At 34.2% G+C, this 23,318-nt stretch overlaps 1 protein-coding gene across 1 annotated transcript; it reads right to left on the bottom strand.

Moving 5' to 3' along the window:
• Positions 1–1,736: 1,736 nt before the first annotated feature.
• LOC126809936 (M-phase inducer phosphatase 1-A-like) lies at positions 1,737–16,363 on the bottom strand. The gene is made up of 6 exons (XM_056098649.1): positions 16,217–16,363; positions 15,952–16,056; positions 15,571–15,660; positions 2,416–2,633; positions 2,148–2,265; positions 1,737–1,886 (listed from the first exon to the last, which is right to left on the bottom strand). The coding sequence occupies exons 1-6, from the start codon at positions 16,361–16,363 to the stop codon at positions 1,737–1,739; spliced, it is 828 nt and encodes a 275-aa protein (XP_055954624.1).
• Between the last annotated feature and the right edge of the window lie 6,955 nt (positions 16,364–23,318).

Raw genomic sequence — 23,318 nt, 5'->3', positions numbered from 1 at the left:
ATATCGTATGTTAGTCCAAAACTGATCTGGTTAGTGTCGAGACATTTTTCGTACTACCGAGTTCTGAAAATGAAAAATATGTAGTAAAGCGCTCTGAACGGGTGCTGACATTGATGAGGTCATAAATGGGGAGCAAAGCGAGTTACCCTCATGATGATGTATCGTTCCTGAACGCGTCAGAGATTTCGGTCTGGATAAGCTCACCCAGAGCAGCATTTATATGACACGATAAGGGCAACATGGACTCCTCCACCTTCCAGTACCCTTGGTAGATTCCTCCCTCGCCCTAAGGGTGGACAAAGCGAATAATCCACTGGCGGTCACACATCTCTTAACTTATAACGAGGACAATCAGTCAAATTGAACTCACATATACACAGACGGATCGCACAACCCCGGGAATGGTACCGGATCTGTATTCCGGAAAAGAGTTACAGGCTGAAAATAGACTGCCAAAACATGTGCTCTGAGTACACATTGGAAATGTATGCGATCAAGGGTATCCAGCCAAAGGTCAGAGGCCAACCGACTCGCTCTGAAAGGGTCAAAACTGACATTGCCAAGTGTCGAACTCCCTTATAGTATGGACGAATTTAAAAGTATGGTTGCGTTCCACAACTGCTTTGAATGGGAAAACGCCCTTGCATAACTCAACACTTATAGATTTAGATCCGACACGGACGTAAATGCTAATTATCAAATAAGGGAAATCTCTCTTCACTCGTGATCAATGCACAAGATAATATTTTAGCAATTGCCAGTGGATCTTTTACGTAAACTGCCAATTTGTACACAAGAACTCGGCCTTCCACGACATCAAAACAAGTTTTCCATCACCAAATGTATAGGGATTCTTCCGCGCTCCATCCGAAACCAAAGGCACCTCTTTGATTCGTGGGTCTAGCACTGCAGCAATTTCTATCTTTTTACGGAAATCATTGTCATCTAGTTGCTTTCGTATAAGCAGAAAATAGTCTCTTCGTGTTGGTGATGAATGTAGGTTCAGCCAGCTGTTTCTTCATGACGAATCCAAGTATATTCACCACAATGACATAATATATGACGTTATACAGTGAGTTTCGCTACACATTTGTTCAGATAGACATTTTCCACTTGTTCGCTCTGCACGTGGTGCGTTTAATTATTTGATATTGTTTATATTTACCAAATACATTTTGATGTATCTTCGACCGAAAGTCTAGAGTAGGCCTACTGCCATAATTATTATAACACGGACGTTCTACTATAAATATGAGTGAGTGTGATTGAGAATGAGAGATTAGGTCGTTTCGCGACTAACATATGGTTCAATTTTATTTCAATAATTCGCTTGACCAATGAATTTTTCTTTAATTAGCCAACAAACCGAAATCAGAGAGGTGTTGGTATTTGGCTTGAATATTGTGTATCTTGTCACCTACCAGTCTGTTCAAGTCTTTTAATATCTTAACAGATGAGAGAATTTGAAATTATTTTCAAAATCACATTCTTTCAAACATTCCAGTGGATTACATTGTACATGTAATATGATACGGTTCCAATAACTTGATTCCTTAATGCTGAAGCAATCCAGCGTTCACGAATGAAGGAAAACACAGAATACATTTCACCTGATTTTTTTACTTTTGAAGAGTTTTGATTTATTCACATTTACAAAATAAATTATAACAGAACAACAATATTTACAGTAAAATCAATTTCAAACGTAACAAATTTATATAAATAACAATTACAGTTTAAAACCTAACAACGCGTGACATTGTTTTACTTTTTCCTCTTGTTTTCTCTCTTTCCGTCTGTGATTTGGTTACCGTGCGAATATGATGTAATTCTGATCTATAATCTTCATGTAGCATCGGAACATAACTAGATGGATGGCACAAATCCTAAATATATAATTGTGAAGATTGTAAAAAAGAACTTGAAAAATGCTCATTGATATTAAGCAGTGTATTTCCGTATTCAAAGCCGTTTAGCATTTGCTTTAAATGTAGGTGGACATATACTTTTAAATCACTGAATATCTTAACAGCAAAGAATGACATGGAGATGAGTATTGAAGGAGTTAGTATTTATAAAATATTGAAACTCCTCCTTACTTTGAGTTACGTCAATTTAAGCAGATAATTGAATTGTTAAAAATGTACCTGATTATGTTCGTAGAAGGTTTTGTAGCCTCCATGTAGAATATAGACTTCTGGGTAGTATAATCTTGGATAGTTTTGAGAGTTTAACACACGATCTTGTGATCTCAAGTAACGTAATCTGAAAGAAACAATTTTGTTCACTATTTAGCAGGATTATCAATGCAAGGCCTAGCTTTGTTGAGATATTTCAAATTGAAAGAATTATTCTGTGTTTTATTTGGAAAAACCAATGATTTTGAATAGAACATTGGGTTTATAATCTACTTACAATGTAGGGGCCCTCTGGGATGAAAATTCACAATGGAAGATAAGAATCTGGGGTCTGTTTTTTTCTGAGCGTTGTAATAAAACATCAATAGATTGTTTCGTATAAATATTAACTGCGCCTTGTATGTGTCCTCCGTTATATTCATATGGATATCTACAGTCGATGATTGTGAAGCTAGTATGAAATTGGTTATACTCTCCGCCGAATAGATCTGTAAGCTGTAAAATAAAGTAAATGAATATTGGATACACATATTGTAAAATTTACGGAATGAAGTATTTTTGTCACATGTTTAATATTCTTTAACGATCTCCTGAAGATAAAGGCTTATTGAGACAGAAGTGGGGATAACTTGGTCAATCAGTTTTAATAACTTACTATTTGGGTTGTGATTGATTTGAGATCTTTATGTTTGCCACATATAGTAGGAAGAGTGTATGGTCTGCTACAATCAGCTATCAATTCTTCACTGTCTGATAATCTTTCTACGGCTAATTTAATACGATCAGCATCTCTATCCCGCATTTCTTCTTCTACAACTTGCACTAGTCTATTTTCTTTCGTTGTTCGACTTGGGAGTAGGCAGTTTGATTTACGCAATAAAGTAGGCGACGACTTCATTTCACTTTCTTCCATGCATCTCCGCATGTTCAAAGATAGACTACGACGAGGACCTTCTGGTTTTCGAAGCTTAAACTGAAATAGAAGGAAAACAGAATTTTGTCGTTAACGAAAATAAACACAATTACGAAATCAGTGTAATTAAAACCAAATTAATATACTTAAAACAAAAAGAAAATATTCTTACTTCAACATCCATGTTTTAAAGACAAAAATGTATTACACAAGCAGAAGACTGAAGACAAGATACGAAATAAAACATTATGCTATCACACGTAATATATACTGATACCCGTACAATCAATGAGTGAATTAAATCATCATTGATCATTGAATAGTAATCGATTATTGATTACTTATGATTGATTTGTGACCTAGTGCTGATTGTTTATCACTTATCAATGAGCGCCAATCGCTAAGTGATTGATAATGTGCATATGAACTGTCTTAACGAATAATGAAAAGATTTATTTGTTTAGTTTCGTAAATAAGTTTATTTTGATCACTTATCAAGTATTTCTTGATTTCATTTCAAACAGTCAGTTAAGATTGTTTGTAAAGACTGCATGTGACAGAATTTATATTCGAAATAATCTTTCATTTTGTATCGGCCCCTGATTGTACGAAATATCACGTTTTAGTCATGTAACAGATGATCATATTATTAAAGATGCATTATGTAAGATTTAGTTTAGTTAAAAAAGTGATAAATATTCATTCATTTTGATTCACTCACTCCTTTCGTTTGACACTTATCTCTGATATCATAAACTAGTGATTTGGCGACAAGCGGTATCTGGTAAGCTCTATTTATCCCGATGATCAGTGACTGGAATATTCCCAGACTGCAGTTCCGGAAGTCAATTTTTCAAATTTTCGGTGGCTTCGTTGAGGTTGGCAAGTCTGTTCGTTTGACACTTTCCTCACTGGTCGGATAAACTAGTCCTGCAGGTGACAGGCGATATCTGGTCAATTCTATTTATCTCTACAATCGGTAACTAAATACTGTACGAGTGTATTTCCGACTGTTTATTTTCCAAATTTTTCCGAAATTTACTTTGGCGCACAGAGCCTGAAATACTGCCAGACTGCATTTCCGACAGACTGTTTTTCAAAAATTTCTGGACGAGCCCCCCTCCCCATACCACTTAACCTTGGACTTTTCCCCAGCTTTGCCCCTCCAACCACCGGCGGCTCGCTCCGTCACTGCATGTGACAGGCTATTCTTAATTTTTCTAGAAGACATTTTCCACTTGTTGCGTTTATTATTTGATATTGTTTATATTTACCAAATACATTTTGATGTATCTTCGATAGGAAGTCTAGAGTAGGCCTACTGCGATAATTATTATAACACGGACGTTCTACTATTAATATGAGTGAGTGAGATTGAGAGAGAGAGTGTGAGAGTGAGTGTGTAAGAGAGAGAGGGTTGGGGGGGGGGGGAGTTTATCGTCCACTCGACATAAATTAGGTCATTTCTCGACTAACATATGGTTCAATTTTATTTCAATAATTCGCTTGACCAATGAATTTTTCTTTGATTAGCCAACAAACCGAAATCAGAGAGGTGTTGGTATTTGGCTTGAATATTGTGTATCTTGTCACCTACCAGTCCGTTCAAGTCTTTTAATATCTTAACAGATCAGAGAATTTGAAATTATTTTCAAAATCACAAGGCGTATCTGAATAGCTCTACAATTTCGATTTTTCTAAATATATTCGATGCCATTAGCATGCGAATTACGAAAAGTGGACATTTGCAAAACACAGTGGACAATAACACTCTTGCTGGCTTGACAGCTCCAGAAAATAAAAAATAGCCTTATTCTAAGTAATAGATGTGTTAGTGTCCTACCTTTTGTGTAAATTATCCATTAAATCCTATTTTACTTGTCCAGATGGTTCAAAAATATTTTTAAATCCATGTCACATTTGAAAAGCTTTACGTCAGGCTTTTCAAATCATTTAGTTGAATTTTTCCAATTTTTTAAATTAGGTGTGTTAAGATGAAATTTGTATCATCAATTAATTGGAATATTGTAAAATAGTGCATGCAATTTGTTGACCAGAATAAAGATTGGGACATATTATTCAGTTACAACAAGAGTGGTATTGAGCCTTTAATCCAGAACAAATGCTTTCAAACATTCCAGTGGATTACATTGTACATGTAATATGATACGGTTCCAATAACTTGATTCCTTAATGCTGAAGCAATCCAGCGTTCACGAATGAAGGAAAACACAGAATACATTTAACCTGATTTATTACTTTTGAAGAGTTTTGATTTATTCACATTTACAAAATAAATTATAACAGAACAACAATATTTACAGTAAAATCAATTTCAAACGTAACAAATTTATATAAATAACAATTACAGTTTAAAACCTAACAACACGTGACATTGTTTTACTTTTTCCTCTTGTTTTCTCTCTTTCCGTCTGTGATTTGGTTACCGTGCGAATATGATGTAATTCTGATCTATAATCTTCATGTAGCATCGGAACATAACTAGATGGATGGCACAAATCCTAAATATATAATTGTGAAGATTGTAAAAAAGAACTTTAAAAATGCTCATTGATATTAAGCAGTGTATTTCCGTATTCAAAGCCGTTTAGCATTTGCTTTAAATGTAGGTGGACATATACTTTTAAATCACTGAATATCTTAACAGCAAAGAATGACATGGAGATGAGTATTGAAGGAGTTAGTATTTATAAAATATTGAAACTCCTCCTTACTTTGAGTTACGTCAATTTAAGCAGATAATTGAATTGTTAAAAATGTACCTGATTATGTTCGTAGAAGGTTTTGTAGCCTCCATGTAGAATATAGAATATAGACATCCATAGATTGTTTTGTATAAATATTAACTGCGCCTTGTATGTGTCCTCCGTTATATTCATATGGATATCTACAGTCGATGATTGTGAAGCTAGTATGAAATTGTTTATACTCTCCGCCGAATAGATCTGTAAGCTGTAAAATAAAGTAAATGAATATTGGATACACATATTGTAAAATTTACGGAATGAAGTATTTTTGTCACATGTTTAATATTCTTTAACGATCTCCTGAAGATAAAGGCTTATTGAGACAGAAGTGGGGATAACTTGGTCAATCAGTTTTAATAACTTACTATTTGGGTTGTGATTGATTTGAGATCTTTATGTTTGCCACATATAGTAGGAAGAGTGTATGGTCTGCTACAATCAGCTATCAATTCTTCACTGTCTGATAATCTTTCTACGGCTAATTTAATACGATCAGCATCTCTATCCCGCATTTCTTCTTCTACAACTTGCACTAGTCTATTTTCTTTCGTTATTCGACTTGGGAGTAGGCAGTTTGATTTACGCAATAAAGTAGGCGACGACTTCATTTCACTTTCTTCCATGCATCTCCGCATGTTCAAAGATAGACTACGACGAGGACCTTCTGGTTTTCGAAGCTTAAACTGAAATAGAAGGAAAACAGAATTTTGTCGTTAACGAAAATAAACACAATTACGAAATCAGTGTAATTAAAACCAAATTAATATACTTAAAACAAAAAGAAAATATTCTTACTTCAACATCCATGTTTTAAAGACAAAAATGTATTACACAAGCAGAAGACTGAAGACAAGATACGAAATAAAACATTATGCTATCACACGTAATATATACTGATACCCGTACAATCAATGAGTGAATTAAATCATCATTGATTATGGAATAGTAATCGATTATTGATTACTTATGATTGATTTGTGACCTAGTGCTGATTGTTTATCACTTATCAATGAGCGCCAATCGCTAAGTGATTGATAATGTGCATATGAACTGTCTTAACGAATAATGAAAAGATTTATTTGTTTAGTTTCGTAAATAAGTTTATTTTGATCACTTATCAAGTATTTCTTGATTTCATTTCAAACAGTCAGTTAAGATTGTTTGTAAAGACTGCATGTGACAGAATTTATATTCGAAATAATCTTTCATTTTGTATCGGCCCCTGATTGTACGAAATATCACGTTTTAGTCATGTAACAGATGATCATATTATTAAAGATGCATTATGTAAGATTTAGTTTAGTTAAAAAAGTGATAAATATTCATTCATTTTGATTCACTCACTCCTTTCGTTTGACACTTATCTCTGATATCATAAACTAGTGATTTGGCGACAAGCGGTATCTGGTAAGCTCTATTTATCCCGATGATCAGTGACTGGAATATTCCCAGACTGCAGTTCCGGAAGTCAATTTTTCAAATTTTCGGTGGCTTCGTTGAGGTTGGCAAGTCTGTTCGTTTGACACTTTCCTCACTGGTCGGATAAACTAGTCCTGCAGGTGACAGGCGATATCTGGTCAATTCTATTTATCTCTACAATCGGTAACTAAATACTGTACGAGTGTATTTCCGACTGTTTATTTTCCAAATTTTTCCGAAATTTACTTTGGCGCACAGAGCCTGAAATACTGCCAGACTGCATTTCCGACAGACTGTTTTTCAAAAATTTCTGGACGAGCCCCCCTCCCCATACCACTTAACCTTGGACTTTTCCCCAGCTTTGCCCCTCCAACCACCGGCGGCTCGCTCCGTCACTGCATGTGACAGGCTATTCTTAATTTTTCTAGAAGACATTTTCCACTTGTTGCGTTTATTATTTGATATTGTTTATATTTACCAAATACATTTTGATGTATCTTCGATAGGAAGTCTAGAGTAGGCCTACTGCGATAATTATTATAACACGGACGTTCTACTATTAATATGAGTGAGTGAGATTGAGAGAGAGAGTGTGAGAGTGAGTGTGTAAGAGAGAGAGGGTTGGGGGGGGGGGAGTTTATCGTCCACTCGACATAAATTAGGTCATTTCTTGACTAACATATGGTTCAATTTTATTTCAATAATTCGCTTGACCAATGAATTTTTCTTTGATTAGCCAACAAACCGAAATCAGAGAGGTGTTGGTATTTGGCTTGAATATTGTGTATCTTGTCACCTACCAGTCCGTTCAAGTCTTTTAATATCTTAACAGATCAGAGAATTTGAAATTATTTTCAAAATCACAAGGCGTATCTGAATAGCTCTACAATTTCGATTTTTCTAAATATATTCGATGCCATTAGCATGCGAATTACGAAAAGTGGACATTTGCAAAACACAGTGGACAATAACACTCTTGCTGGCTTGACAGCTCCAGAAAATAAAAAATAGCCTTATTCTAAGTAATAGATGTGTTAGTGTCCTACCTTTTGTGTAAATTATCCATTAAATCCTATTTTACTTGTCCAGATGGTTCAAAAATATTTTTAAATCCATGTCACATTTGAAAAGCTTTACGTCAGGCTTTTCAAATCATTTAGTTGAATTTTTCCAATTTTTTAAATTAGGTGTGTTAAGATGAAATTTGTATCATCAATTAATTGGAATATTGTAAAATAGTGCATGCAATTTGTTGACCAGAATAAAGATTGGGACATATTATTCAGTTACAACAAGAGTGGTATTGAGCCTTTAATCCAGAACAAATGCTTTCAAACATTCCAGTGGATTACATTGTACATGTAATATGATACGGTTCCAATAACTTGATTCCTTAATGCTGAAGCAATCCAGCGTTCACGAATGAAGGAAAACACAGAATACATTTAACCTGATTTATTACTTTTGAAGAGTTTTGATTTATTCACATTTACAAAATAAATTATAACAGAACAACAATATTTACAGTAAAATCAATTTCAAACGTAACAAATTTATATAAATAACAATTACAGTTTAAAACCTAACAACACGTGACATTGTTTTACTTTTTCCTCTTGTTTTCTCTCTTTCCGTCTGTGATTTGGTTACCGTGCGAATATGATGTAATTCTGATCTATAATCTTCATGTAGCATCGGAACATAACTAGATGGATGGCACAAATCCTAAATATATAATTGTGAAGATTGTAAAAAAGAACTTTAAAAATGCTCATTGATATTAAGCAGTGTATTTCCGTATTCAAAGCCGTTTAGCATTTGCTTTAAATGTAGGTGGACATATACTTTTAAATCACTGAATATCTTAACAGCAAAGAATGACATGGAGATGAGTATTGAAGGAGTTAGTATTTATAAAATATTGAAACTCCTCCTTACTTTGAGTTACGTCAATTTAAGCAGATAATTGAATTGTTAAAAATGTACCTGATTATGTTCGTAGAAGGTTTTGTAGCCTCCATGTAGAATATAGAATATAGACATCCATAGATTGTTTTGTATAAATATTAACTGCGCCTTGTATGTGTCCTCCGTTATATTCATATGGATATCTACAGTCGATGATTGTGAAGCTAGTATGAAATTGGTTATACTCTCCGCCGAATAGATCTGTAAGCTGTAAAATAAAGTAAATGAATATTGGATACACATATTGTAAAATTTACGGAATGAAGTATTTTTGTCACATGTTTAATATTCTTTAACGATCTCCTGAAGATAAAGGCTTATTGAGACAGAAGTGGGGATAACTTGGTCAATCAGTTTTAATAACTTACTATTTGGGTTGTGATTGATTTGAGATCTTTATGTTTGCCACATATAGTAGGAAGAGTGTATGGTCTGCTACAATCAGCTATCAATTCTTCACTGTCTGATAATCTTTCTACGGCTAATTTAATACGATCAGCATCTCTATCCCGCATTTCTTCTTCTACAACTTGCACTAGTCTATTTTCTTTCGTTATTCGACTTGGGAGTAGGCAGTTTGATTTACGCAATAAAGTAGGCGACGACTTCATTTCACTTTCTTCCATGCATCTCCGCATGTTCAAAGATAGACTACGACGAGGACCTTCTGGTTTTCGAAGCTTAAACTGAAATAGAAGGAAAACAGAATTTTGTCGTTAACGAAAATAAACACAATTACGAAATCAGTGTAATTAAAACCAAATTAATATACTTAAAACAAAAAGAAAATATTCTTACTTCAACATCCATGTTTTAAAGACAAAAATGTATTACACAAGCAGAAGACTGAAGACAAGATACGAAATAAAACATTATGCTATCACACGTAATATATACTGATACCCGTACAATCAATGAGTGAATTAAATCATCATTGATTATGGAATAGTAATCGATTATTGATTACTTATGATTGATTTGTGACCTAGTGCTGATTGTTTATCACTTATCAATGAGCGCCAATCGCTAAGTGATTGATAATGTGCATATGAACTGTCTTAACGAATAATGAAAAGATTTATTTGTTTAGTTTCGTAAATAAGTTTATTTTGATCACTTATCAAGTATTTCTTGATTTCATTTCAAACAGTCAGTTAAGATTGTTTGTAAAGACTGCATGTGACAGAATTTATATTCGAAATAATCTTTCATTTTGTATCGGCCCCTGATTGTACGAAATATCACGTTTTAGTCATGTAACAGATGATCATATTATTAAAGATGCATTATGTAAGATTTAGTTTAGTTAAAAAAGTGATAAATATTCATTCATTTTGATTCACTCACTCCTTTCGTTTGACACTTATCTCTGATATCATAAACTAGTGATTTGGCGACAAGCGGTATCTGGTAAGCTCTATTTATCCCGATGATCAGTGACTGGAATATTCCCAGACTGCAGTTCCGGAAGTCAATTTTTCAAATTTTCGGTGGCTTCGTTGAGGTTGGCAAGTCTGTTCGTTTGACACTTTCCTCACTGGTCGGATAAACTAGTCCTGCAGGTGACAGGCGATATCTGGTCAATTCTATTTATCTCTACAATCGGTAACTAAATACTGTACGAGTGTATTTCCGACTGTTTATTTTCCAAATTTTTCCGAAATTTACTTTGGCGCACAGAGCCTGAAATACTGCCAGACTGCATTTCCGACAGACTGTTTTTCAAAAATTTCTGGACGAGCCCCCCTCCCCATACCACTTAACCTTGGACTTTTCCCCAGCTTTGCCCCTCCAACCACCGGCGGCTCGCTCCGTCACTGCATGTGACAGGCTATTCTTAATTTTTCTAGAAGACATTTTCCACTTGTTGCGTTTATTATTTGATATTGTTTATATTTACACAGAATACATTTCACCTGATTTATTACTTTTGAAGAGTTTTGATTTATTCACATTTACAAAATAAATTATAACAGAACAACAATATTTACAGTAAAATCAATTTCAAACGTAACAAATTTATATAAATAACAATTACAGTTTAAAACCTAACAACACGTGACATTGTTTTACTTTTTCCTCTTGTTTTCTCTCTTTCCGTCTGTGATTTGGTTACCGTGCGAATATGATGTAATTCTGATCTATAATCTTCATGTAGCATCGGAACATAACTAGATGGATGGCACAAATCCTAAATATATAATTGTGAAGATTGTAAAAAAGAACTTTAAAAATGCTCATTGATATTAAGCAGTGTATTTCCGTATTCAAAGCCGTTTAGCATTTGCTTTAAATGTAGGTGGACATATACTTTTAAATCACTGAATATCTTAACAGCAAAGAATGACATGGAGATGAGTATTGAAGGAGTTAGTATTTATAAAATATTGAAACTCCTCCTTACTTTGAGTTACGTCAATTTAAGCAGATAATTGAATTGTTAAAAATGTACCTGATTATGTTCGTAGACGGTTTTGTAGCCTCCATGTAGAATATAGACTTCTGGGTAGTATAATCTTGGATAGTTTTGAGAGTTTAACACACGATCTTGTGATCTCAAGTAACGTAATCTGAAAGAAACAATTTTGTTCACTATTTAGCAGGTTTATCAATGCAAGGCCTAGCTTTGTTGAGATATTTCAAATTGAAAGAATTATTCTGTGTTTTATTTGGAAAAACCAATGATTTTGAATAGAACATTGGGTTTATAATCTACTTACAATGTAGGGGCCCTCTGGGATGAAAATTCACAATGGAAGATAAGAATCTGGGGTCTGTTTTTTTCTGATCGTTGTAATAAAACATCAATAGATTGTTTTGTATAAATATTAACTGCGCCTTGTATGTGTCCTCCGTTATATTCATATGGATATCTACAGTCGATGATTGTGAAGCTAGTATGAAATTGGTTATACTCTCCGCCGAATAGATCTGTAAGCTGTAAAATAAAGTAAATGAATATTGGATACACATATTGTAAAATTTACGGAATGAAGTATTTTTGTCACATGTTTAATATTCTTTAACGATCTCCTGAAGATAAAGGCTTATTGAGACAGAAGTGGGGATAACTTGGTCAATCAGTTTTAATAACTTACTATTTGGGGTGTGATTGATTTGAGATCTTTATGTTTGCCACATATAGTAGGAAGAGTGTATGGTCTGCTACAATCAGCTATCAATTCTTCACTGTCTGATAATCTTTCTACGGCTAATTTAATACGATCAGCATCTCTATCCCGCATTTCTTCTTCTACAACTTGCACTAGTCTATTTTCTTTCGTTATTCGACTTGGGAGTAGGCAGTTTGATTTACGCAATAAAGTAGGCGACGACTTCATTTCACTTTCTTCCACGCCTCTCCGCATGTTCAAAGATAGACTACGACGAGGACCTTCTGGTTTTCGAAGCTTAAACTGAAATAGAAGGAAAACAGAATTTTGTCGTTAACGAAAATAAACACAATTACGAAATCAGTGTAATTAAAACCAAATTAATATACTTAAAACAAAAAGAAAATATTCTTACTTCAACATCCATGTTTTAAAGACAAAAATGTATTACACAAGCAGAAGACTGAAGACAAGATACGAAATAAAACATTATGCTATCACACGTAATATATACTGATACCCGTACAATCAATGAGTGAATTAAATCATCATTGATCATTGAATAGTAATCGATTATTGATTACTTATGATTGATTTGTGACCTAGTGCTGATTGTTTATCACTTATCAATGAGCGCCAATCGCTAAGTGATTGATAATGTGCATATGAACTGTCTTAACGAATAATGAAAAGATTTATTTGTTTAGTTTCGTAAATAAGTTTATTTTGATCACTTATCAAGTATTTCTTGATTTCATTTCAGTTAAGATTGTTTGTAAAGACTGCATGTGACAGAATTTATATTCGAAATAATCTTTCATTTTGTATCGGCCCCTGATTGTACGAAATATCACGTTTTGGTCATGTAACAGATGATCATATTATTAAAGATGCATTATGTAAGATTTAGTTTAGTAAAAAAAAGCTGATAAATATTCATTCACTTTGATTCACTCACTCCTTTCGTTTGACACTTATCTCTGATATCATAAACTAGTGATTTGGCGACAAGCGGTATCTGGTAAGCTCTATTTATCCCGATGATCAGTGACTGGAATATTCCCAGACTGCAGTTCCGGAAGTCAATTTTTCAAATTTTCGGTGGCTTCGTTGAGGTTGGCAAGTCTGTTCGTTTGACACTTTCCTCACTGGTTGGATAAACTAGTCCTGCAGGTGACAGGCGATATCTGGTCAATTCTATTTATCTCTACAATCGGTAACTAAATACTGTACGAGTGTATTTCCGACTGTTTATTTTCCAAATTTTTCCGAAATTTACTTTGGCGCACAGAGCCTGAAATACTGCCAGACTGCATTTCCGACAGACTGTTTTTCAAAAATTTCTGGACGAGCCCCCCCCCCCCCGTACCACTTAACCTTGGACTTTTCCCCAGCTTTGCCCCTCCAACCACCGGCGGCTCGCTCCGTCACTGCATGTGACAGGCTATTCTTAATTTTTCTAGAAGACATTTTCCACTTGTTGCGTTTATTATTTGATATTGTTTATATTTACCAAATACATTTTGATGTATCTTCGATAGGAAGTCTAGAGTAGGCCTACTGCGATAATTATTATAACACGGACGTTCTACTATTAATATGAGTGAGTGAGATTGAGAGAGAGAGTGTGAGAGTGAGTGTGTAAGAGAGAGAGGGTTGGGGGGGGGGGAGTTTATCGTCCACTCGACATAAATTAGGTCATTTCTTGACTAACATATGGTTCAATTTTATTTCAATAATTCGCTTGACCAATGAATTTTTCTTTGATTAGCCAACAAACCGAAATCAGAGAGGTGTTGGTATTTGGCTTGAATATTGTGTATCTTGTCACCTACCAGTCCGTTCAAGTCTTTTAATATCTTAACAGATCAGAGAATTTGAAATTATTTTCAAAATCACAAGGCGTATCTGAATAGCTCTACAATTTCGATTTTTCTAAATATATTCGATGCCATTAGCATGCGAATTACGAAAAGTGGACATTTGCAAAACACAGTGGACAATAACACTCTTGCTGGCTTGACAGCTCCAGAGAGGTGTTGGTATTTGGCTTGAATATTGTGTATCTTGTCACCTACCAGTCCGTTTAAGTCTTTTAATATCTTAACAGATCAGAGAATTTGAAATTATTTTCAAAATCACAAGGCGTATCTGAATAGCTCTACAATTTCGATTTTTCTAAATATATTCGATGCCATTAGCATGCGAATTACGAAAAGTGGACATTTGCAAAACACTTAAAGGGACAATACCACTCTTGCTGGCTTGACAGCTCCAGAAAATAAAAAATAGCCTTATTCTAAGTAATAGATGTGTTAGTGTCCTACCTTTTGTGTAAATTATCCATTAAATCCTATTTTACTTGTCCAGAGGGTTCAAAAATATTTTTAAATCCAAGTCACATTTGAAAAGCTTTACGTCAGGCTTTTCAAATCATTTAGTTGAATTTTTCCAATTTTTTAAATTAGGTGTGTTAAGATGAAATTTGTATCATCAATTAATTGGGATATTGTAAAATAGTGCATGCAATTTGTTGACCAGAATAAAGATTGGGACATATTATTCAGTTACAACAAGAGTGGTATTGAGCCTTTAATCCAGAACAAATGCTTTCAAACATTCCAGTGGATTACATTGTACATGTAATATGATACGGTTCCAATAACTTGATTCCTTAATGCTGAAGCAATCCAGCGTTCACAGAATACATTTCACCTGATTTATTACTTTTGAAGATTTTTGATTTATTCACATTTACAAAATAAATTATAACAGAACAACAATATTTACAGTAAAATCAATTTCAAACGTAACAAATTTATATAAATAACAATTACAGTTTAAAACCTAACAACACGTGACATTGTTTTACTTTTTCCTCTTGTTTTCTCTCTTTCCGTCTGTGATTTGGTTACCGTGCGAATATGATGTAATTCTGATCTGTAATCTTCATGTAGCATCGGAACATAACTAGATGGATGGCACAAATCCTAAATATATAATTGTGAAGATTGTAAAAAAGAACTTTAAAAATGCTCATCGATATTAAGCAGTGTATTTCCGTATTCAAAGCCGTTTAGCATTTGCTTTAAATGTAGGTGGACATATACTTTTAAATCACTGAATATCTTAACAGCAAAGAATGACATGGAGATGAGTATTGAAGGAGTTAGTATTTATAAAATATTGAAACTCCTCCATACTTTGAGTTACGTCAATTTAAGCAGATAATTGAATTGTTAAAAATGTACCTGATTATGTTCGTAGAAGGTTTTGTAGCCTCCATGTAGAATATAGACTTCTGGGTAGTATAATCTTGGATAGTTTTGAGAGTTTAACACACGATCTTGTGATCTCAAGTAACGTAATCTGAAAGAAACATTTTTTTTCACTTTTTAGCAGGTTTATCAATGCAAGGCCTTGCTTTGTTGAGATATTTCAAATTGAAAGAATTATTCTGTGTTTTATATGGAAAAACCAATGATTTTGAATAGAACGTTTGGTTTATAATCTACTTACAATGTAGGGGCCCTCTGGGATGAAAATTCACAATGGAAGATAAGAATCTGGGGTCTGTTTTTTTCTGATCGTTGTAATAAAACATCAATAGATTGTTTCGTATAAATATTAACTGCGCCTTGTATGTGTCCTCCGTTATATTCATATGGATATCTACAGTCGATGATTGTGAAGCTAGTATGAAATTGGTTATACTCTCCGCCGAATAGATCTGTAAGCTGTAAAAAAAAGTAAATGAATATTGGATACACATATTGTAAAATTTACGGAATGAAGTATTTTTGTCACATGTTTAATATTCTTTAACGATCTCCTGCAGATAAAGGCTTATTGAGACAGAAGTGGGGATAACTTGGTCAATCAGTTTTAATAACTTACTATTTGGGTTGTGATTGATTTGAGATCTTTATGTTTGCCACATATTGTAGGAAGGGTGTATGGTCTGCTACAATCAGCTATCAATTCTCCACTTTCTGATAATCTTTCTACGGCTAATTTAATACGATCAGCATCTCTATCCCGCATTTCTTCTTCTACAACATGCACTAGTCTATTTTCTTTTGTTATTCGATTTGGGACTAGGCAGTTTGATTTACGCAATAAAGTAGGCGACGACTTCATTTCACTTTCTTCCATGCATCTCCGCATGTTCAAAGATAGACTACGGCGAGGACCTTCTGGTTTTCGAAGCTTAAACTGAAATAGAAGGAAAACATGATTTTGTCGTTAACGAAAATAAACACCATTACGAAATCAGTGTAATTAAAACCAAATTAATATACTTAAAACAAAAAGAAAATATTCTTACTTCAACATCCATGTTTTAAAGACAAAAATGTATTACACAAGCAGAAGACTGAAGACAAGATACGAAATAAAACATTATGCTATCACACGTAATATATACTGATACCCGTACAATCAATGAGTGAATTAAATCATCATTGATTATGGAATAGTAATCGATTATTGATTACTTATGATTGATTTGTGACCTATTGCTGATTGTTTATCACTTATCAATGAGCGCCAATCTCTAAGTGATTGATAATGTGCATATGAACTGTCTTAACGAATAATGAAAAGAATTATTTGTTTAGTTTCGTAAATAAGTTTATTTTGATCACTTATCAAGTATTTCTTGATTTCATTTCAAACAGTCAGTTAAGATTGTTTGTAAAGACTGCATGTGACAGAATTTATATTCGAAATAATCTTTCATTTTGTATCGGCCCCTGATTGTACGAAAAATCACGTTTTAGTCATGTAACAGATGATCATATTATTAAAGATGCATTATGTAAGATTTAGTTTAGTTAAAAAAGCTGATAAATATTCATTCACTTTGATTCACTCACTCCTTTCGTTTGACACTTATCTCTGATATCATAAACTAGTGATTTGGCGACAAGCGGTTTCTGGTAAGCTCTATTTATCCCGATGATCAGTGACTTGAATATTGCCAGACTGCAGTTCCGGCAGTCTATTTTTCAAATTTTCGGTGGCTTCGTTGAGGTTCGCAAGTCTGTTCGTTTGACACATTCCTCTCTGGTCGGATAAACTAGTCCTGCAGGTGACAGGCGGTATCTGGTCAATTCTATTTATCTCTACAATCGGTGCCTAAATACTGTACGATTGTATTGCCGGCTGTTTATTTTCCAAATTTTCCGACATTTACTTTGGCGCACAGTGCCTGAAATACTGCCAGACTGCATTTCCGACAGACTGTAATAAGGGACTCGAAAAACGAGGCTAGGCATATTCCACAAGTTATGTCAAACGGTGACGCTACATCTTATCTGGAGAGCATGCCCAATAAATACTATCGGCCTAGACTGGAATAACCAGACGCTAGAGATTGAAATTTAATTGAGAATACTGGCGTATTTCGCCGAACCTAACTGATTAGAAATTACAGTAAAAACAGAAAGGATTGAATGTAAATCAATTTATATACATTACATTATTAATTTGTATGCGTTTCGACCCATTTGTGTCAATTTCTAGGTCCCAAATATTAGCGACTTAGCTCCTTTAAGATATTAAAGGAATTGAACGGTCTGGTAGGTGACAAGATACACAATATTCAGGCCAAATACCAACACCTCTCTGATTTCGGTTTGTAGGCTAATCAAAGAAAAATGCATTGGTCAAGCGAATTATTGAAATAAAATTGAACCATATGTTAGTCGCGAAATGAAATAATTTGTGTCGAGTGGACGTTTAACCCCATTTCTCTCCCTCTCTCTCTCTCAATCTCACTCACTCATATTTAAAGCAGAACGCCCGTGTTATAATAATTATCGCAGTAGGCCTACTCTAGACTTCCGGTCGAAGATACATCAAAATGTATTTGGTAAATATAAACAATATCAAATAATTAAACGCACCACGTGCAGAGCGAACAAGTGGAAAATGTCTATCTGAACAAATTGTTGGCTGAGGATTAACTGGTTCTATGTCCACTTTTCACTAAAAATGAGATATTTGCATAAAAACTATCTTTGAATCAACAGGTGCTATGTACTGTGAGCATGATTTAATTCAGAAGCGCCCTCTAGGTTAAATTGCCAAAAAACACATAGGCCTTTGTTTAAATTTCAATCCATTCCCCCTCACAAAGTTCTATGTCCACTTTCACCAATATAATTCCTGGGTCTGGTGTCATGTGGTCTTTTGACAAAATGGCCGAAAGAGACACCAGCATGGCTGTATTTCTAGAGCAGAAAACTTGCCGTATGGCCCTCAGAATATTGTCCCAGAATGAAATTCTTAATCTGTCAGAAAGGTAGATTGTTAGGCAATTTAAGACAGCTTAGGCCTAATGTTTTGTTGAAACCCTATTTTTATTTTGAATGATCGTACACAGTAGTTCAGTGCATAATGATGGAGATGGAACTAGTTGACATCAAGCCCAAGGGATCTTTTACGTACATGCCAGACACGGGAACTCAGTTTTTCGACCCATCCGAACGACTAGACAGCCGCTTCCTCCAGCCTAGCGAGCCACTTGGCCACCATGGCTCCCTACCATCATAGGCTTACAGTGTAATATATTTATGATCTTTATCAAATATACATGTCCTTGGCGGTAAGCTAAGGGTGAGGTTACCTGTCCAATCAGTGGACAATGCTTTCTCTTCGTTAAATTTTGGGCCGGAAAAGGCTTTTTGTTTTAATGCTTGAGAGTGTTATGTGGTACTTTTTCCGAAATCATATTTTTGTAGCTATTCAATAAATTGACACTCATGGTTGATCTTCGTCAGGCGAAAATGTAGCATGGATTTCAATAGTAATTTTCATGAATTAAACCCATTTTGTTCTCCTGTAAACCAGAGTAACTTTAGACCTAAGGGGTTACTTTGGCATAGGCTAAATATGTTTTACACAAATAGAAGGATTCTGAACCTGTGACAATGTAATTCCTGGGCTAGAGTTGCTCCAGTTTACGGTTAGGTTTTTTTTTTTAAACAATGAGGCTGCATATAGAACTATGTGATTCGGATCGTCTTGAGACACAAGGTTCTACCTCCTAGATAGAACTTTGTGCCTGACAAATTCATAAAATTTTGTAAGTCACAAAGTCCCATCTCCATTTATCGTATTTCGGTTTGACCAGATCGGATACCACTGCATTAAAAAGCACCGCACACCCTGCCAGCTGCTTATATTGTCAACAGTGAAAATTTGGTAAAAATTCAATGAGTTTCAAAATACAGCGATGCAAAACTTCACACCTATTTTTCTCAGTTTGACAAAAAGTGGACATAGAACCAGTTAATCCTCAGCCAACGAAATGTGTAGGGAAACTCACTGTACAACGTCATATATTATGTCATTGTAGTGGATTTACTTGGATTCGTCATGAAGAAACAGCTGGGTGAACCTACATTCATCACCAACATGAAGAGACTATTTTCTGCTTATATGGAAGCAACTACTAGACGACAATGATTTCCGAAAAAAAGATAGAAATTGATGCAGTGCTAGACCCACGAATGAAAGAGATGCCTTTCATTTCGGATGCAGCGCGGAAGAATCCCTATACATTTGGTGATGGAAAACTTGTTTTGATGTCGTGGAAGGCCGAGTTCTTGTGCACAAATTGGCAGTTTACGTAAAAGATCCACTGGCAATTGCTAAAATATTATCTGGTGCATTGATCACGAGTGAACAGAGATTTCACTTATTTAATAATTGATTAGGAATTATAATAAATTGAATATAAACCACTTTAAATATATTGAAAATATTCGAATAGCATTCGAATAGCATTCGAATACTATTCGAATACAATTTCAAGAACATCGAATATTCGAATAGTATTCGTGTTCTAATATCCGAACACTAATTCACTGTCAAATATTTGTTGATGTCATTATTTCGACAAATTACTCATTTTTTTAAACTATAATCAGAGATACAATATGCTAATGTAATTATATTTTGGGGACAGCTACGATATATTAAATAATTAAGAATAGCCCTGGAGGGACAAAGCTGGGGAAAAGTCCAAGGTTAAGTGGGCAAAGGCGCGAGCTTCAACTAGGGGTATGGGGGGGGGGGTCTCCTCCAGAAATTTTAGAAAAATAGTCTGTCGGAAATACAGTCTGGCAGTATTTCAGGCACTGTGCGCCAAAGTAAATTTCGGAAAAATTTGGAAAATAAACAGCCGGAAATACAATCATACAGTATTTAGGCACCGATTGTAGAGATAAATAGAATTGACCAGATACCGCCTGTCACCTGCAGGACTAGTTTATCCGACCAGAGAGGAAAGTGTCAAACGAACAGACTTGCGAACCTCAACGAAGCCACCGAAAATTTGAAAAATAGACTGCCGGAACTGCAGTCTGGCAATATTCAAGTCACTGATCATTGGGATAAATAGAGTTTACCAGATACCGCTTGTCGCCAAATCACTAGTTTACGATATCAGAGATAAGTGTCAAACGAAAGGAGTGAGTGAATCAAAGTGAATGAATATTTATCAGCTTTTTAACTAAACTAAACTAAATCTTACATAATGCACCTTTATTAATATGATCATCTGTTACATGACTAAAACATGATTTTTCGTACAATCAGGGGTCGATACAAAATGAAAGGTTATTTAGAATATAAATTCTATCACATGCAGTCTTTACAAACAATCTTAACTGACTGTTTGAAATGAAATCAAGAAATACTTGATAAGGGATCAAAATAAACTTATTTACAAAACTAAACAAATAAATCTCTTCATTATTCGTTAAGACAGTTCATATGCACATTATCAATCACTTAGAGATTGGCGCTCATTGATAAGTGATAAACAATCAGCAATAGGTCACAAATCAATCATAAGTAATCAATAATCGATTACTATTCCATAATCAATGATGATTTAATTCACTCATTGATTGTACGGGTATCAGTATATATTATGTGTGATAGCATAATGTTTTATTTCGTATCTTGTCTTCAGTCTTCTGCTTGTGTAATACATTTTTGTCTTTAAAACATGGATGTTGAAGTAAGAATATTTTCTTTTTCTTTTAAGTATATTAATTTGGTTTTAATTACACTGATTTCGTAATTGTGTTTATTTTCGTTAACGACAAAATCATGTTTTCCTTCTATTTCAGTTTAAGCTTCGAAAACCAGAAGGTCCTCGCCGTAGTCTATCTTTGAACATGCGGAGATGCATGGAAGAAAGTGAAATGAAGTCGTCGCCTACTTTATTGCATAAATCAAACTGCCTAGTCCCAAATCGAATAACAAAAGAAAATAGACTAGTGCATGTTGTAGAAGAAGAAATGCGGGATAGAGATGCTGATCGTATTAAATTAGCCGTAGAAAGATTATCAGAAAGTGGAGAATTGATAGCTGATTGTAGCAGACCATACACCCTTCCTACAATATGTGGCAAACATAAAGATTTCAAATCAATCACACCCCAAATAGTAAGTTATTAAAACTGATTGACCAAGTTATCTCCACTTCTGTCTCAATAAGCCTTCATCTTCAGGAGATCGTTAAAGAATATTAAACATGTGACAAAAACACTTCATTCCGTAAACTTTACAATATGTGTATCCAATATTCATTTACTTTATTTTACAGCTTACAGATCTATTCGGCGGAGAGTATAACCAATTTCATACTAGCTTCACAATCATCGACTGTAGATATCCATATGAATATAACGGAGGACACATACAAGGCGCAGTTAATATTTATACGAAACAATCTATTGATGTTTTATTACAACGATCAGAAAAAAACAGACCCCAGATTCTTATCTTCCATTGTGAATTTTCATCCCAGAGGGCCCCTACATTGTAAGTAGATTATAAACCCAATGTTCTATTCAAAATCATTAGTTTTTCCATATAAAACACAGAATAATTCTTTCAATTTGAAATATCTCAACAAAGCTAGGCCTTGCATTGATAAACCTGCTAAATAGTGAACAAAATTGTTTCTTTCAGATTACGTTACTTGAGATCACAAGATCGTGTGTTAAACTCTCAAAACTATCCAAGATTATACTACCCAGAAGTCTATATTCTACATGGAGGCTACAAAACCTTCTACGAACATAATCAGGTACATTTTTAACAATTCAATTATCTGCTTAAATTGACGTAACTCAAAGTAAGGAGGAGTTTCAATATTTTATAAATACTAACTCCTTCAATACTCATCTCCATGTCATTCTTTGCTGTTAAGATATTCAGTGATTTAAAAGTATATGTCCACCTACATTTAAAGCAAATGCTAAACGGCTTTGAATACGGAAATACACTGCTTAATATCAATGAGCATTTTTAAAGTTCTTTTTTACAATCTTCACAATTATATATTTAGGATTTGTGCCATCCATCTAGTTATGTTCCGATGCTACATGAAGATTACAGATCAGAATTACATCATATTCGCACGGTAACCAAATCACAGACGGAAAGAGAGAAAACAAGAGGAAAAAGTAAAACAATGTCACGTGTTGTTAGGTTTTAAACTGTAATTGTTATTTATATAAATTTGTTACGTTTGAAATTGATTTTACTGTAAATATTGTTGTTCTGTTATAATTTATTTTGTAAATATGAATCAAACAAAACTCTTCAAAAGTAATAAATCAGGTGAAATGTATTCTGTGTTTTTCTTTTATTCTTGAACGCTGGATTGCTTCAGCATTAAGAAATCAAGTTATTGGAACCGTATCATATTACATGTACAATGTAATCCACTGGAATGTTTGAATGCATTTGTTCTGGATTAAGTGTTTTGCAAAAGTCCACTTTTCGTAATCCCGCATGATAATGGCATCGAATATATTTAGAAAAATCGAAATCGTAGAGCAATTAACAGGTATCTATTCAGATACGCCCTGTGATTTTGAAAATAATTTCAAAATCTCTCATCTGTTAAGATAAAGTCTGGTTGCCAAACCCCATTTTAAGCCTTGACATGGAAATATAGTCCACCTAATGTT

This window comes from Patella vulgata, chromosome 1 (genome assembly GCF_932274485.2).
Source record: "Patella vulgata chromosome 1, xgPatVulg1.2, whole genome shotgun sequence".
NCBI classification, from domain to species: Eukaryota; Metazoa; Mollusca; class Gastropoda; family Patellidae; genus Patella; species Patella vulgata.
The sequence above is the reverse complement of the archived record's forward strand: the minus strand, read 5'-3'. Positions and strand labels throughout refer to the sequence as shown.

Bases quoted from the DNA above. Each gene is read 5' to 3' on its own strand.
- LOC126809936 (XM_056098649.1), bottom strand. From the start codon at position 16,363: ATGCGGGATAGAGATGCTGATCGTATTAAATTAGCCGTAGAAAGATTA. The intron at 15,661-15,951 runs GTTAATATTTAT...TCACAAGATCGT, and splicing joins GAGGACACATACAAGGCGCA to GTGTTAAACTCTCAAAACTA. The intron at 2,266-2,415 runs GTAAGTAGATTA...TGTTTCTTTCAG, and splicing joins TCCCAGAGGGCCCCTACATT to ATTACGTTACTTGAGATCAC.